The sequence below is a fragment of the Anomalospiza imberbis genome, chromosome 4, assembly GCF_031753505.1.
Source record: "Anomalospiza imberbis isolate Cuckoo-Finch-1a 21T00152 chromosome 4, ASM3175350v1, whole genome shotgun sequence".
In the NCBI taxonomy this organism is placed as follows: Eukaryota; Metazoa; Chordata; class Aves; order Passeriformes; family Viduidae; genus Anomalospiza; species Anomalospiza imberbis.
In genome coordinates, this window is record NC_089684.1 from 49,601,802 (window position 1) to 49,615,462 (window position 13,661).

General features: G+C 36.8%; 1 protein-coding gene across 2 annotated transcripts in view; it reads left to right on the forward strand.

Annotated features, from left to right (window-relative positions):
* The window catches only part of UVSSA (UV stimulated scaffold protein A), a 47,408-nt gene that overhangs the window by 14,226 nt on the left and 19,521 nt on the right, over nucleotides 1-13,661 (forward strand). For both annotated transcript variants that reach the window (XM_068188458.1, XM_068188459.1), the window contains one exon: nucleotides 6,722-6,833. In XM_068188458.1, coding sequence (XP_068044559.1) covers nucleotides 6,722-6,833 — 112 coding nt within the window. The remainder of the gene's footprint in view (nucleotides 1-6,721; nucleotides 6,834-13,661) is intronic.

A 13,661-nucleotide genomic window follows, 5' to 3' on the forward strand; every position in this document is an offset into this window, starting at 1 on the left:
TATTGTTAGACTTGGGAACCTTCACTAGTTTAACTAAAACTCCTGCATCTCCCCTGAATGTAATACTTACTTTCTGAAAAATGTGGATTGTAAGAGAGCTTGGCCTTTTTGATGTACCTACTTAAGGATTAAGATGATTTATGCAACCACAATTTTGGTGGATGGTGGGAGCTCAAGTAGTGAGGTGTGGAAATACATCTGAGGACACAACTTGGGTGGTTATTGTTAAAGAAATACTGAACTTGCCTTGCAGTATCTTCCTGAGGTAATAGTATTGTTCAATGTACCGGTTTTCTAGACTGCCTTTATTTTGTGTCCTCTGTAACTGAAGGCACACGCTGGTCTTCTGGGTCTCTTGGACATACCAGTTTTTTTTCTGAAAGGATTCAGGAAGATGCAGAGTCTTTTGAACTGGTTTTTGAACTTGCCCCTCCAGGACTCTGAGAATCCTCACAGACTCTTGCTTTAGGGAAAAACTGGTTCATCAGGTAGTTGTTATATTGTTAAAGCAATTTGGAAAAAGGTATATTCATTCTCCAGTGTACTTTGGCAAAGTGTTGGACTGGAAACCTTTAAGCATTTTTACTAACTCCTGGAAATTAGAAAATAATGTGAAAAGTGCATTCCTAAATAAAAGTCGGTCTGGCCAAGATGCTTATGTGCTGTTGAGCAACTACACATAGAATGAATGGTGATACTTTTACGGGTGAACATAAAATGTGCTTTGCCTGCACCACATATCTAATTTGCAGTCATGGGGTTTGAATTTATGTTCATATCACAAAGTGAAGGGGAGGGAGGCTGTGTGGGAGTTTCTTATAAATACAGCTCTGTTAGTAGTTTGTGTTTTCCTTGTGTTGCACATGAGAAAACTCAAGCATGGTTCTAAAATCTGTCCAAGTGCTAGCATTTATTTCCACGTCACCCTGTGTTGGATAATATAAAAGAATGGAAAAGGAGGAATGTGTCTTTACATGAAAGGTACACTGTTTGATTCTTCAGTTTCTATTACTGTCACTGAAGATTTTTACCCCACTCACTGTTTCCTTACAGAGAATATCCCCAAATTTCATTTAACATGCCTGAAGTATGTTTTGTGTTGTGGTTGAATAAAAAATTCATGTGCTTAAGGTTGCCCCTCTAACTAGGTTCTACAGCAATAAATATCCTGGTTCCCTAACCAAAATCTTATAGAAAAATATTTAGTTGGCTTTGAGTAGGTGCACATGAGATATTGGCATGGTGGAATAATTTGCAAGATCTTTCAGTGAGGGTATTAGCATATAAATAGCAGATGCAATGACGACCATCACAGCTGAGTACATTTAATTTTTAGTTTATAAGATAGAATGGGTTTTTAAATGCATAGCCATCAAGCCTGCTGAAAGACAAATGAAGTTTAGAGTTCACTTGTCTGAGGATGCCTTACATCATTTTTTTTAGAAAAGGGAAACAGGCACGCATAAAACTGAACAAAAGTGATTTCTTGGGTGAAAAGTAATTGAGATTGCAAGCCAAGTTAATTAGACCATGCAAAATTTATTTAATGGTCCCAGCTGTAGTTTGCAAGTAGTGTTTTAGTGATTAGATATGATTTCTTCATGTGCTATCTTTTCTCTTCCTTCTTTTTCTAAAATAATTAGTAGTGGCTGTACATCTAGTCCTATAAACTGATTGCATTGTATATTTCAGTAATTTTATTGCTTGCTTTAATTATGATTGCAGAGACTCAGGTTTTTAAATCCTCTTAGCAGAATGTAGCAGTCAGTTTGTATAAAAGTGAGAAAAGGATCAAGGGCTTTTCTTCACATCTTTCCAAGTGTTGTGTGGTGAGTGCAGGCTTTTTTCACATTTGTTACTGGTTGGGATGGGTGAACAAGGCCCTTAACTGGGGTTCTGGTTGCACTGAGCTGCACTAACAGAAGAAGGCTGTTGGAGCATTGACTGCAAAGTAAAAGAAACAATTACATTTCTACTGCCATCCAGGTTTTTTTTTAATTATGCAGAGTAATAAGGAAACATCTGTTTTTCAAGGGTTTTTTGATGCATTAGGGAGGAAATGGTTTGATTATACTTGTGTAGTTGGAATAGTCAGCACTATTTTAGGTTTTTAGTGAAAAATTGGGAGAATTGTGAAGATGTTCTAAGTGATTACAGTGAAAATAATGCACGTATGTTTTCTGTTTTTTTTTAAACCATATTCTCATACGTAAATAAGTCCAGCTCAGGAATCTGAAAATTGCCTAGCTAAATCCCATTCTTCTCACAGGAATATAGATATCTAGTCAGTGAACCTACCATGTTAAAGAAACCAACATTCAACACATAGCTTTGCAAAGTCATCATTCTATGACTTAGATAAATAAATGCAAAAATAAATATCAGCATTTTAGAGGAGATTATGAGGCTAAAAATTCCCTTCCCCTTGGAACTTGAGGAGCAGTGGTGGTGCAAGCAGCCTCTGATGTCCTTTCAGGTGGACCATTCTCTAGTGACAGAGAGGGGCCCTTCACCCTCCATCTGGGATGAGACTGTGTTAGTGAGTTTCCTCATATCACCTGATAATTAGAATGGATTTGAAACCAGGAGCTTCTTTCTCACATTCTTTGACAGGTGATTGAGAAACAAGCAGTTTTGTGCCTACCTATTTTCGAGGGATTTAATCTTGTACACTACAAGAAAAGCTTTACATTTTGGTATTTATCACTTGTTCTTACACTTTACTTCCCTTCAGGCATGGCACACTAGAAATTTCAAATTGTTTGTTTTATCTTAGTCTCCTTTTTCATGGTTGCAAGTACCCTCACCTTTCATTCCTAGAAGGGTTATAATTTACTTAATTGGCCACTTAAAACTATTGTCTTAAATATTTATTTCTTCTGATTTAATGGTGGATTGTTTATCTTTTTAATTGGCTGAAAAAGTTTACCTGTAGTGGAAGTATCGATAGGAGGTGGTTGAGCTTTCCTACTACCTCTGTTGAAGTTGCTTTTGGAGCTCTCTTCATGCTGGAAAAGCGGAACTTTAAAAAAAACAAAACACACTTTTCTAACTAATAATGTTGCCCATGAGCTCTCCCACTTTCTCTAGCAAGGAGATGGAACAAACATACATAAATGGGATGGTTCTGATAAAGTACCACTGGAATGAAGTAAATTGAGATATAACTATCTGCTATTACTGAGCAACTTCTTGAATTCCCAACACTGACAACTTTAATATTTTAAAGTAAAAAGACAACTTACTTAACTTGTTAAGGATTTTGTCGAGATAAAGACTTTATGTCTGCTTGAAGGGAAAAGAGGGCTTAATTCCTGATAGTTAGCTAAGCGGTTAATTTTTTTTTCAGGAAATCTAGATCTAATGGAAGACTCCAGGGAAATTCAAGGGTGTGAACAATACGCATAATATTTTATGAAAATGACCCCCATATTTAAAATCTGGCATTATATGTTATGCATTGTAGCACCAAGTCCACATCTACCTTTTAGAAAATTAAAACACATAAATTCTGTTTAGTGTTTGATATGTGCTGCACTAGCTGAAAGCCATAATGCCCCTAAAACCTTGGGTTGCTTTTCACCTTTCATAAATTCCTGGGTAGATTCTATACAAAAAATAATTTTCAGCTCCGTGGCTCATTGTTATTCAAAGGTGATTGATTGTCATCATTTACTCAGTGAGGAAGTTAAGTGCTCCTGTCATTTCTGAAGAGTATAATTGGGACGTTTCACAGGTCAGCGGCAGTGACAGGTTTCCCTTTTGATTAGTGTTAGACTGATAACAAAAATTACAGTTTCCTATGATTAATGTTTTCTATAGTACTTGAATGCACAGTTCATGGATTGTACCTAAACAAAGTGAATTTGCATCTGATTATGCCTTTTCTCTGTCAGGCTTTTCACGTGCTTTAAAGTTTTAGATCATGCAGGTAATACAGCAAAGTTGCTTCCAGTGCAGTTTTCAAGTGGAGGATCAGTGAGGTCCACTAAATTTTAGTATATTACCATACAGAGAGATATGAGCAAATTAGGTGAAATTACAATTAAAGATAGTACTCTGCTTTCCCTCTAGTCCTCTCAGGGTATGATTTGTAAGGAAGTACTGGTATTATATCCCTGCTATTTTGGGTATAATCTGGCAATTTAAGTTAAATGATCAGGCTGGACTGAGTTTTTTCCTCTGGCCAGTTTGACACTATTTCTCTGTTCCTTAAACCTGTTGCTATTTATTTATGAGTGAAAACAAAGTGAATACATGAATTTACTTTCCTTTTTTATGATGTGGAAATTAGGCAGTTTGTACATTATGACACAAAGCTCCAAACCAAGATCATCTATGACAAATTTTATCTTGGTGAAATCTTTTTTTTTTTTTAGTAGCTAGGTAAGAAATGGAACCTGAATATGAGAATTATGATGATGTCCTGCTTGTAGCTGGAGAAATACTGGAGTTTATTTGCTGGTGGTCACTTCCAAATTTAAATTTGGAATAGATGAATGGGAATAGATGAAAAGGGAATGACAACACCAGCAAAATTTCAAAACCAAAAACTAACTTCTCTTCAATCTCTAGCCCTCTTCAGATGTGCAGTAGAAAACATGTTGATTTTTTTTCTTTCTAAAGGCCATTAGGAATGTCTTCTAAAAGTTGTAGTTTCAGACAGATGTTCTGCTTTCAAATCTAGTGGCGTTGGGAGTTTGGGATTAGTGGTGGATCCTTTCTTTGATTAGAACTCTAATTTGGTTTCTGCTGAGGAGGTCAGGCTCAGTGTGTGTCTGTCGGGGCTGGGCCAGGTATGGCCTGAACTGCTGCTTTGCTTTAGATCAGGAAAAATGATTGCAGTGAGAAACAAAAAGTAAACCAAGGGTGCAGGATCCACCTGCACTGAGCTTAAATACTGGCAGCTCTCAGAGGAGGGATAATTGGGCTGGACCGGGGTCCTTACCTGTCTTTGGCAGCAGAGTGCTCTCAAACAGGATTGCCCTGAGACTTCATTTTAAAATGAAGACTAATTAGGTGTTCTCTAGTAAGAATGTAATAGTAAATCAGCTCCTGTCATCGGGACAGTAAATCTGGTTTTTTTCTCTTCTTTTTCGCTGGAACCGCAGCTTTCTTAGCTCAAAGTAACTTTTGAAACAAAGAGAAGAATTTTACTTCTAACTTGTACCATTCATTCATTATGTGTCAATGTATATCTGTGTATTAATATCAATTAACATTCTTTGCTAGAAATTAATACAGTCTAGCTTACAATTAGTTATGGCCAAAAAGAAATACTGGGGTTTTTTTCCGTTATTATTTATTTTAATTTTTTAACCACATTTGATAAACCAAGGTTAGCTGCTAGATTTTTGGTTTCAGAGTATATGTATGATTTAAGGGAACTCAGCTGTGACACAAGATTAGAGTAGTGAATTAGATTGGGAAAATTCTGCTGCAGGCAAAACCTGCAGTATCCTCTGTTGCCTGTAACAATGAGTAGTTGGTATGAATATTCACAGAATCCAGGTGCACTAATAGAAGTAAAGAACACAGCTGAAAATAGTGAAAATTCCGCTATTCTTTGTCATTTGCTTTGGGTTGCTGCAGTGAAGTGGAAGAAGTGATAGCCTGTGCTAAGGTTGGATTTAGTGGATACCTTTTACTATTTCCTTCTAAAAGCACATGGCAAACATACAATAAAGTGCAAATTGTGTTGTTGGGGAAAGGTGACTCTGAACATGGACAAAGGAAATAAAGCTTAAAGTCTCCATCATTGTTGCCTTTTTAGGGTAGTTGATATTCACTTTTTTGAAGCTTTGATAGTACAGGCCATGTCTGGTGACACAGATTCTTTTAGCTTATGTATAATTTAGCAATAAAAATAATTTCCAAGTATGGAACAAGCTTAGAAAAATTAGAGATTTGATGGCACATATACAACAGTTGCTAGCTAAAATTATACATAGAAAGCCAATTATGTGGATGAATTACACTGGTTAGTTGGAACTCTTTTTTTTTTTTTTTTTTTTTTTTTTTTGCCTACTCATAGATCCTCAGTTTCAGACTGCAAGACAGACCAAGTGCACATTTAAGAAAATCCTGTTTTGTTTGTCTTTTTCAGAGTAGTGTGTGTTGTCTGGTGATATAAGTGGTTGGGATGTACCAAATCAGTTAAGAAATTAATGTATGAAATTATTCTTAGTACTGTTGTGAAGAAAAACACTGAACCACTGTAGTATACAGATCTGAATATTCTTATTTGGGTCACTATTATCAGCTTCCCCTCCTGTTTGCCTGCTCTGTTTTGAGCTCTTAAACAATTGTGATACCATTTAACATGCCACAGATTATTTGAGTGCTGCTAGATGAGTAAAATAATCAAAATGAGAAAAGTTAAGACTGTCATTTGCTCATTAAGTCAAAATCTTGATGTTATTTTGGTCTTATTTTATAGCTTCACACTTTGTCAGACTTCACCAACTGCATGTGTTCTAATGGATAAAAGGGGCTTTAAAGAAGCCCTTAGGATAGAGTATGGCTTTAGAGATAAAATGTTAAGCAAAGGCCTAATCTTAGATAAAGATTAAATACATAATTAGGGAAATACTTTTGTCATAGAGAAGTCTCAGTAGGGCTGTCAGGATGTTTGCAAAATATTTTCAGTGTGAAGGGAAATGAAAAACAGTCTTCACATGAAAATAAAGAGAAAATAACCCCAACAAAAATATCTCTGTAGATGAAAGCCTCGGATGAGGATGATGACGATGAGGATGAAGATGAATTTGTGGAGGTCCCTGAGAAGGAAGGCTATGAGCCCCACATTCCAGACCACCTGCGTAAGGAATATGGTGAGTTTGCCCAGCTGTGACAGGCTTTATCCCTGCATGTTACTGCTGCACTAAGGTAAATAAACAGCCATTCTGAAGTAATAAAGTGATCAGCAGTGTGGGTAATCTCTGCCTGCTCTGAGGAAGTCATTACATGGACACCAGAGCAGTGATTGGCTCTGGATAAACAAATACTCCTAGGAGCAAGAGCAACTGAGACGAGCAGCTTATTCCATTCCATCATCTTCCAGAGGAGTTCAGAGCCAGGAGCAGCAGCCTGTGTGCTTGTAAGCGTGCAGAACACACACTGGGAGTGAAGGGATTGCAAAATAAAGTTGGCCATGAGCCTGAATACTACAATTTCTGGTGCCAGTCAGGTGAGCTGGGATAAGGTGCTGTTCCATCACCTGCATTAGTAGCAGCTGGATGTGCACAGTCACTTTCTCCCATAGAATGGCCAATTTAGGGTGCTGCAGGGTGGCTCTTTTTGTTTAGGTGTTGCTGTCAGAACATGTTAAATGCAGCTCAGCCTTCAAGTGCAGAATTACAGCCATGGAGCACATACCAGATGACAAACTATAATTTTGCATTCTTAGTAATAGTAGATGTTTTTTAAATGAAGTTATACTTTCTATGTGTTCTTGTGATATTGAGTGGTGTTACTGAAGAAATTTCATCCTAATTCAACTTCAGTGCATTGCTTCTTGTCCTTTGTACCACTTGCTTAGTAAATCTGCAGCTTTACCTCTGTGTAGCTCAGTATATTGGAGGACTCCCAAGATTCCAGTACATTGTAGAGAAGGGTAGCTGCCATCAAAAAGCTTTAAGTTAAAAACCTGTAGGAAGTGTCTTGCTCCTCCATTTGTCCATGAGTATTTATGTAAGACTGGTGCTGTTGCTGTGGCTTTTTCCATCCTGTTGATGCTTATTTTTCCCATTTCTGCAGTTTAGCTCTTAGAAGTCAGGCTGCAGCTACCACCTGGAACGTGTTTTTCATATCTTTAGCAGCAGCCTAAGGAATTCTAACATGCAAAAGTTCTGTTTGTACATGCCAGCTTCCACTGGAAGTGAAATGTATGCACCTCTTCCCTTTTGTCTCATCTTCCTCATGGACACACATTTTTCAAAAATAAAGCATCTTACCACCCTTTGTATCACACTAACACAATACTTGGCTCTATTTGAATTCCTTCTTATGGGGAAGGATAAAAGAAGAAGCCTGCTATCTACTCAAGGATATTTTAAAAATCAAAATGGATTAAGAAATTCCCAATTTGTATTTAAACTATTGCTGATAGGAAAATACATTATAGTGAAGAAGTAAATCAATCAGAAAACAAAATATCTCTCTCATTTTGTATACCTGTGGTTATGTAGGAGCTAATGGTCACATTTGGCTATTCTTTATCTGATGTGTTCATTAAAAATAGCATTTTGAAAGAAATTAATCATTCCTGATGCTTCTTAAGACATTCAGCTTTACTTACAACCATTTAAAGCTATTGTGTAAGTTATGAGTTTTAGGTCTGAAAATAACTCTGAATTCCTGAAAATCAGAGCTTAGAAAATGAAAGTCTGCATGAGAGGAATGTTCTAACTGAAACATTAAACCTCCCATGTAAAATAAAATCCCAGTGTTACATGGAAAGTGTGAATGGTTGTAAGCTATTTTCCCTTTTGTTGTTACTTTTCCAGAACAAGCCAGATTAACTTGATACAGTAAACCAGAAAACAAAGCTGTGAAACATGACTGTGGAAATGGATTGAAATGTGACATGTAAATTATTGATTTAAATGTCACTTTATTTCCTGTCACTTCTCTCACAAAAATGTATCCTTCCAACAAGGTAAATTTTATGGTTCTCCTGAGAGCTGAAAAACTTGTTAAAAATGAAAATTTATTTAGAAAGGCAAGTTTTATGCATAACTATATAGACACATGCAGTTGTATTATCCGTGTGTTTATGTGGTTAATAACTACAGTCTCAAAATTGGTGATGATATTAAATATTAAGTACAGAAATTGAATTGAACATGGGTGCAGTTTGGGTGGAGGTAGAATTGAACAAGTCAATTTGAATCTTGAAGTATAAAATGAAATGTAAATTTGTTAAAAGAATTTAGGTGATTAGATAATTGAAGTGTGAAGATATAACCCATTAGAGGTGTCATGCCAAATTAGCATTACCAGAATTTTAATGACCTCCCATTTGTATAATCCTTATTTACACTTGCATCTGATGTCTGCAGCTGACAAGAGGCCAGCTCTCCTGTGGGACCACAGGGTCATTTAAAATACACTGTGGTGCTAAAGAGGAATATTTGGCTGAAAAAGGAATAACACTGAAAATCATTTCCATACAGTTGCTCAGATCTTACCACTGGGCACTGATGTTGCTGATAGCACTGATGAGTGGCCTGCCCTTGTATGGCTGGTATTGCTAAGCCCTGGAAAATGGAGCCATTATTATTTAAAGGAAAACTTTATATATATTTTTTAAATAAAATCTTCTTTCCACTGGAGATTTTCCACATTCCAGCCCTTGCTGGTCAGCTATTGGTTCCATTGGCATAAAGCCTCAGGGTGGATGAGGTAAGGGATGGAACTGTGCAGCCCCTGCCATTGCTCTTCTCCCACATAGAATAGAATTTTTGGCTGATGCCAAAGAATGAGAGATTCCTTCCTGCCCTTGGTGGTCTTGGCCTGGCTTGCAGCTGAGCTCTGACCCACATGGGAAGTGATCTCTTTTGAGGGATGTGCTTTTCCACATAAAAATGGAGCAATTCTCAGCTCTAGTCCGAAGCACCCACTTTAGTTGGCAGTTCTTGTCTGTGTCTCAATGCAAGCATTACTTACCCATGCAATAGTGCTCTGAGGACAGGGCAGTCCTATTGCTGTTGTACGAGAGGTGATGGAGGAAACCATCTGACTTGGGACTATTAGCATGGAAGCAGTCTATTGGTTATCAAGTTTCATCTTGATCCAAAATTATATTAGGAATGACTGTGCAGTCACAAACCTTTATTTCTACTCTGGTCAATAAGATTATTTCTCTTGTATTTGAGCCTTAAGCTGACTGTTTTTAGGTTGTTGATAGCTACTTTACAGGTTCACATTGCATTTTAGAGTCTGCTTGGGATTTCTTTCATGTGGGAATCAAAGCTACAGTTCTAAAATCCCAAGAGTTACTTCTATCCATTTCTGAAATTCTTCCCTCTTTTCCTCACAGTGTGATGTGCTTTTTCTGGGTTAGATGTCCCCAGACTGCCTTTCCTAATCTGATGATATCTCAGTCATACTTTTCTGTGTGTTAAGTAGCTGCTGTTGAATCCTTGAACACACACCTCTGCTGGCTAGATGGAAATTAAAAATTATACCTAAGCATTTTCCTTCCTTACTGCAGTGATTTCTCAGTTTGTCTGAGTCTGGCTTTTCAGTCAGGTTTGATTTGTCTGGTCTTCATACCTCAGGAATTTCTGAGGGAATTCTCCCTGCATGTGAAGGATGTGGAGAGCAGTTTTATGTGGAAAAACAGCTCAGTGGAGATCTCAGCAGAAACAAACATGCAAACTCCAGAGTGTGTAAAGCACCATTGTCAGGGGCTGAGTTTGAGACTTCGAATTACACTGTCTAAGCTAAATAAGGCTTTTACCTGACTTCTCTAAGGGGAAAAAGGGGCAATGTTAGACAGAATTACTTATTTACCTCTTTGAAATTCAGGTTCCTTTTTCCTATATTTGGAAAATTTAGTTGTGTTTCTCAGCCTGACAAGTCTAGTATCTAGAATAAGTTTTCTATTAATAATACTATGAATCCTTTAAAAGAATCAGATGTAGTTGTTACATGATGTAAATAGGATGTGTTAATTTATTATAAATGTATTGAAAACAGATATTCAGCATTGAAGTTAAAATCCCAGACCAGAATTTTTGTAATCAAATGTGTGTGTGATCTCCATTTCTCTTAGGATATAATTAAATACTTCTAGAGTATTTAATTATAATTTTACAAGTGAGATTGCCTTGTTATATTAGTGTGTTTTGATACACCTGTATATGCACAAACACAAATACTTATATGGAATCACAGAATCATCATTAAGATTGGAAAAGACCTCTAAAATCATCAAGTCCAGCCTTTGACTGAGTACTGCCATGCCCACTAAACCACAAAGTTGCCACATCTACTCGTTTTTTGAATACTTCAGGGATGGTGACTCCAGTACTTCCCCAGGGGGCTTCTTATAATGTTTTACTGCTCTTTTCAGTGAAGAAATATTTCCTAATATCCAACCTGAACCTTCTTTAGCACATCTTGAACCTACAGAGACCTAGCCACAATTAGGACAATAAATGAGTACAACTGTTTGTAATTCAATATTTGGAATGAAGATTAACTTTTCACATGTATGAAAAAATGTGATTATCCCTTCCAACAAAATACTTCAACATCCATGTAGAAGTTTTGACTGTAGGTACTTCTGATGCATCCTGATCAGCTGCTCATGGAAACTTTCCTCATTCTCAGGCGAGGTCCTTCTATGTCAATAACAATTTCCCAGAAAATCTAACAGGTTATGAGATATACTGGATTTCTACTAAAGTTTTTGGAGATGAATAGTCTCTGCACAGATACTGGTTCACTTTCAAGTCGTGTGCCACAGCAGTGGATCCTCCGAGGATCTGTGCAATGGCCAGGGGATGCAAAATCATAAGGAAGAAGCTTAAAAGGTGAAGGTGTAAGGTATAGAAAGGACTTGATATAAACACTGTTATATTTGAGTTTTTATGGTTCTTAGCTATGATTGAAAAGCAGTAATAAGTAGGGTTAATTAATGAGAGGTAACAATATTTCAACATATTCTGTAATTCCAGTAAGCCAGATTAATTGTTTGTGTAATGTTAGTGAACTCTTCTAGTTATCTTTTTTCTTTAATTTAAATTTCCAGTGGAGGATTCCAAGATTTCACATAAATGAGCATAGCTACATTCAAAGGCACTGGGATACTTTGCAAAATCCAAAGCTTATTGTGCTTCCTGAGTAAGATACCAGCAGGCATTTTCATTGTGAGCACAGAGTAAGAGGGGAAATACTGGACCTGAACTGCTGGATTTTCCTGACAATCTAGGACAGTGTCTGTACTATTATAAATCACATACACTTGGCTTGACTAAGATTCAACAAATGGGGAGCAGAAATTATTAATTTTTTTTTCAGGAAAGGTGAAGTCTGTAATACTGGTTTATATTCTATCTCCGTTTTTTCAATTAAACTTCAGTGAATCTGAAGTAGCTTGATTTCGTCTAAATCCACACAGCTGAGGAAACCTGGGCTTGCTTTTTCTCTGAATTTTCACTGAGGGGCTTTTATCTCCCCCTAATCCCACCATTTCTGTCAGGACATAATCTCTTTCTCAAATTTACATTTTAATTACAAGGCCAGCTGAACTAGCTAAAATCAATAATGTCAGCATTCAGCAGCCTAACTTCAGCTGAAACCCCAGCTCTCTCCTTCCTTCTATAGATTTATCTTGTGAACACGGGCTACTTTATTGCTTCAGGCAATAGGTGCCATTTGGTCAATTTAAACAAAAAGGGGGATTTAAACACTTTTATGATTCTTTCTCAAAGCTGCTATTGGCACAATTTGAACGCAGGTACTGTACTTGTTAAATAAACCACACAGAACAGCAGAATTCTGAAGAGGAATTTTACTTCTAGAACTGTACTTAATTCCATCTATGTTTTAAAACCAAAACAAAGCAACCCCACCCTGACATTGGACACTAATTATATGGGGCTGTCTGCCTGGTCACTCTTGTCTTTATCTTGTTAGTAAAACCTACTTTCATAGATAAATACTTTTTAAAAACTCCACAGTGGAGGTGATGTTACTGATGTCTTAGTGAATCTGTTTTTAGCTATTTTTCTGTTAATAGTTTAAAATAAGAAATCAATGAGAAAATATTTTGTTCTTGTAACTCTTAAGAATTCCTATATTGATCTTCCAGATGTGATTTTTATCTGTCTAAATGTCACATTGTCCATTTATCTCTCTTGCCTTTCCTGTCTGTTGCTGACTGCTTGTCTCTACTGTTCCCCTCCTCCTCAACAAAACCAGTGTTGTGAGCAAGCAATCATGCTTCCTGTAAACATCATAGGAAAAGAAATGTTAAAAAATAGGGGTTTCTGACAACTTCTAATGCATAGCAAGTATTTTCTCTGAGGATGAGAGGTGTGGTGAGTGACACAAATCTATCTCCTGACTTTTTTTTTTACTATTTGTAAATAGTACAAGTGCTCTCAAAACATTTGCTTTAAACAATGCTTTGCAGAAAGGGTCCTTAAAAAAAAAAAAAAGAAAAAACAAGCAGTTTAAATGCTAAATACAGTCTGAACAATTCTGCATTACAGATAGTCTGTGACATATTCTTGTCAGTTAACCTGGTTCATGCCAAAGGCCCTGTTTGTAACTGTTTCTGGCATTAAAGGAAGTTTACTTCTCCAAATACTAATGATTCTAAAGTGTGGTTACAGCAATGTTTTGAGTTAATTCTGTTTCACATAAAAGCACCTGAGAAAGGCATTTTCCCTTCCTGGCCTGTGACATGAACTGAGATGGAGCCCTCCCCCTGCCCCCTTTCCAGAGACATAAATTCAAAATTCCTCCATTATTATGCCACTGAAGTGCTGTTTAAAAGCACATTTTTGTGGAGGCACCATTCTCCCTCTTGAACAGCAAGTCCACAGCCTAATAAATGTAATGAAATAATTTCTTTTGCTATTTAACCTAGATATCTGCTTAAATCCATCCTATTTAATTTTCATTTCCTTTATTCCTGGTCCTTC